Source organism: Humulus lupulus, chromosome 2, assembly GCF_963169125.1.
Source record: "Humulus lupulus chromosome 2, drHumLupu1.1, whole genome shotgun sequence".
Classification (NCBI taxonomy): domain Eukaryota; kingdom Viridiplantae; phylum Streptophyta; class Magnoliopsida; order Rosales; family Cannabaceae; genus Humulus; species Humulus lupulus.
The window spans coordinates 246,411,883-246,415,872 of NC_084794.1; the positions used below are offsets into that span (position 1 = coordinate 246,411,883).

Genomic DNA, 3,990 nt, shown 5'->3' on the forward strand with positions numbered 1-3,990 from the left:
ACAATAAATATTATATTTAGTAAATAAATAAAAGAGTTAATGTAATTCACGATTTGGGGAAAAAAAATCATATGTAGTATTATTTTGATTAGATGAGTTGTGAAACAAATAAGGTAAGGAATAATATTGAAATTAGTTAATACTCATATTTTTTTTACTACTATGTTTGTGTAATGAAGTTGATATTGTAATTTACAATAATATAAACACATGTAGCTTCAAAATATATATATATTACTAAAGATAGAAGTGAACTATGTACAATAGCAAGAATGGAGAATTTATTTTATTAAAACCAGTAAAATGTATACCTTATAAGCTAAGAATTTGAAGGACATGAATAAGGAGACTGTATCATTTTCTAGAATAAATAGATTTTCTATGAGTGGGTATTTTGAAATACTTCTTTGTAAACAATATTTTTTTATTAAGGTTGGGTCTCTTACCTCATCATCAGCATTTAGTATGATCAATCCTTCTCTTGTGGTAACTCGGGACACAGCAACATATAATTGACCGTGGGTGAATACTTGCTTAGGGAGGTACAAGCCAACATGTTTAAGAGATTGTCCTTGGCTTTTGTTGATTGTCATGGCAAAACATGGTGCCAAGGGAAGTTGTCGTTTATTAAGCTTGAATGGCCATCTTGATTCATTGGGAGACATGATAATTCTTGGAATTGTGACATTTTCACCAATATTTGTTCCAGAAATTATGTCGCCTCTAATGGACCATTTACCAAGATGCCTGATAATCAATCTTGTGCCATTGCATAGGCCTTCTGTTTGATTTAGATTTCTAAGGAGCATTACAGGAGCACCTTCCTTAAGTCGCATCTCATGATTAGGGATGCCATTAAATTTCAAACCATGCAAAAATTCAGCTGGATACAAAAGATCTCCATCATTTGTCTTTACACTTGCTTTGCATATACTGTCTGAGCTAAAATATGTACTCCCTTCACCTGGTATAATATTCATAATCATCTCATTTAGTTCATAGACCATTTCATTTTTTGGTGTTAATATTGCTCTTTCTGTCAAATATGTAGGATCGTTGTACTTTTGTAAAAGTGATGGGTAGATAACTTTAATTATGGATTTCATTGGATCTTGAGATGGATTTAGGGCGATATCAGAAGGAAGCTTAATTAATTGTCTATCAATGTCATCATATAATGAACCATCTCTAATCTGCAACATCCATTTGTCAAAAGAAGCTATTTTAGCAGCCTCAAAACCAGTCAAGCTTCCATTATATAGCCTCATATTTTTGTTGAGCTCATATATTTTGAAAAATGGCCACAAATATGATGAGTTAAGAGAAGCATCAACAATACCAGCTCTTGTACCTTTTGGGACAACTAGTAATATTTGTCGGAAATCACCACCACACATTATTGTAAGTCCTCCAAAAGGTTTGTTAGAGCTATTTTCAAACCTTGTTCTTAGAATATCTCTTAAGGTCTTATCCAAAGCTTCAAAGCAGAACTTATTTGCCATAGGTGCTTCATCCCAAATGATCAAAGAAGTTTTCACAAGAAGTCCAGCTAGTAGGGTACCTTGTCGAATTTCACAAGTCGACTCTGCTGTAACATTCAAGGGAATATGAAATCGTGAATGAGCTGTCCTACCATTAGGCAATAACAAAGCAGCTATGCCTGAAGTTGCTACAGGCAAGACTATTTTTTATTGTGATCTGAGCTTTGCAGTTATTGTATTCCATAAAAATGTTTTACTAGTACCACCATGTCCATTGATAAAAAATAAATTGCCTTGTTCATTCTCTACTGAATGTACTATTGCTTTATAAGCTGATTTTTGGCAAGGATTTAGAGCAGCAACTGATTTCTCATGCAATATCTTTAATTGATCTCGGTCATAATCAAGCTCTTCATTAACCAATCTATTACCCTATAGTCTCTTATCAAAGATGGATTAGGCAGGGGCATTCCATCTATATCTTTCAAACTTTTTCCCATCTTCAGCATGATACTTTCAATCTTGAACAATGTGTATGCTTCAACTTGTTGTTCAGCTAACTTAAGATCATTCATTCTAAATCTCTTCCTTTGCAATGAAGTTATGTCTTCTGACAATGCAATATAATTAGATTTCCAAAGTTGTGATGCATCAGAAACCTGACAGTGAATGAGTATCGTGACGAAAATATGTCTTAATTCTTTTCCAGTTGCCCATATTGCAGCTTCAGTCAAGCAATTTATCCACTCTTTCTCATCGTCTAACAATCCCAAAGCATAGCATGCGCTTTTAAAATTAGGATATGTCACCCCATTTATTGTTCTAATACTTTCATAAGAAGTGCTCCCTTTGACAAAATTTAACAACATTCTCAAATAGAAGCGTTCTCCAGTCGAAGGATGCGCGAAGTAAATTCTTCCAATTGCCAATCCATTTTTCCTCCTAGTCCATGTTTTCTCCTTTGAATTCCAAACCCAACTTATAGGGAAATCCGAATAAGTTAGCTCTCGTTCATCATCATAATTCTTGTTTGCCTCCAACCATTGAGTGAACTTTGTTTTTTCTATTCCAGGTATGCAAACAACATTTTCAACACATTTGTTTTCTTCGAATATTACTGTGTGCTCTCCAGGTAAATGGAATGGTAATCTTTCAACTGCTGGTTGTCTGTAATGTATGTCAAATTGGAATATTCTCCAGCAAGCTTCAGTTGCTGAGATATATCTGCAATCCAAATATGTTTTTATCTCATCTATTTCTTTGGCAGTGTCAATAGATTCCATTGTTGCAGTAGTTCTGTCAGACCCTTTATGAACATATTTGAAAAGGTACTTGACTGATCTAGAGTATTTGCAAACCTCGACATTAATATGTGCATCAAATTTGACAACCAAATTCCTGTGATAAGGGACTACTTATCGATTATCTAAAAGGACACCTTTCTTTTCGACATGAATACCTGTATTTCTCCTTTTGTAGACTGGAAAGCCATCTGTGTCGATGGTCGTTTGATCATTGAATTTTTTTGGAAAATGTTTTGCGCACCTATCGTGCATCATACATGGAGAGTTTGAATTAAGTTTTCCACAAGGTCCATGAATCATAAATTTATTGACGGCATTATAACCATCAGGATCAACATTTAAGTCCGGGATTTCCGCGCTTATTATATTATCAATATGGTCTGCTGAAGGATTTTTCAATGTCGAATGCAAGAAAAGTAGTATGTGTGCATGAGGCAGTCCTCTTTTTTGGAACTCAATTGTGTATATACCTGCGACAACATAGATAAAAACTTAAAATTTAGAAATTTTGGTGGGAATTGTGAAATTATTGTTGGTAAAAACATTTTTTATAAACAATTGAGTTGAGTTCGTTGTGGATACAAATGTGAAATAAACTTACATGCGATTATCTTTCCAAACGGTTGTTCTTTTTTCAGATCGTGCATTAGTTGGAATAGCTTTATCTCAAATACTCTGCATATGATATCGACCCGATTGTTATCATCTTTTTGGCCTATTAAATGGATCATATCATTTATTTCTGGCCACTTTGGGTTGCAAGTGAAAGTAAGAAATAAATCAGGATATCCTGCCCATTTACAAATTGCCATAGCATCTTGATAATTTTGTACTCTATATCGTGGTCCCCCAGTCTGTGACGAAGGCAAAATAATTGATTTCCCCACTTTTGAGCAATTTGAATCACCGCGATGAATAGCGTCCATTAAACCAGAAAAAAGGTCTGATCTGAGTTTTTTTTTGTTATTTCATATCCAACGAAATCTTTCTTCTTCAATTGCCATGTAAGAATCAACTATATATTGTTGCAGTAGTCTACCAGATCGAAGAAGAGTATGACCCTCATTTAATCTTTGCTGCAACCTAAAGCAATAATGTTGCCTCATTGTCAACTTTTGCCTTTTAAAAGAGCTTTCAGTTACGTCTCTCAAAGATATGCCAAGTCTATATCCATCTTCACCATAAGGGTGTATTAATGGGTACGT

The 3,990-nt window shown here is 34.2% G+C and overlaps 1 protein-coding gene across 1 annotated transcript; it reads right to left on the reverse strand.

Annotated features, from left to right (window-relative positions):
* Positions 1 to 319: 319 nt before the first annotated feature.
* On the reverse strand, positions 320 to 3,711 carry LOC133815332 (uncharacterized). Its single transcript, XM_062248187.1, has 5 exons — positions 3,387 to 3,711; positions 3,027 to 3,255; positions 1,902 to 2,879; positions 447 to 1,629; positions 320 to 349 (listed from the first exon to the last, which is right to left on the reverse strand). The coding sequence occupies exons 1-5, from the start codon at positions 3,709 to 3,711 to the stop codon at positions 320 to 322; spliced, it is 2,745 nt and encodes a 914-aa protein (XP_062104171.1).
* Between the last annotated feature and the right edge of the window lie 279 nt (positions 3,712 to 3,990).

What these genes read in the sequence shown, in the direction of transcription:
- LOC133815332 (XM_062248187.1), bottom strand. Translation starts at nt 3,711, where the DNA reads ATGGACGCTATTCATCGCGGTGATTCAAATTGCTCAAAAGTGGGGAAA. An exon ending in GTTTGGAAAGATAATCGCAT is followed by an intron (nt 3,256 to 3,386) that starts GTAAGTTTATTT and finishes ATGTTGTCGCAG; the next exon opens with GTATATACACAATTGAGTTC. An exon ending in TACTAAATGCTGATGATGAG is followed by an intron (nt 350 to 446) that starts GTAAGAGACCCA and finishes AAAATGATACAG; the next exon opens with TCTCCTTATTCATGTCCTTC.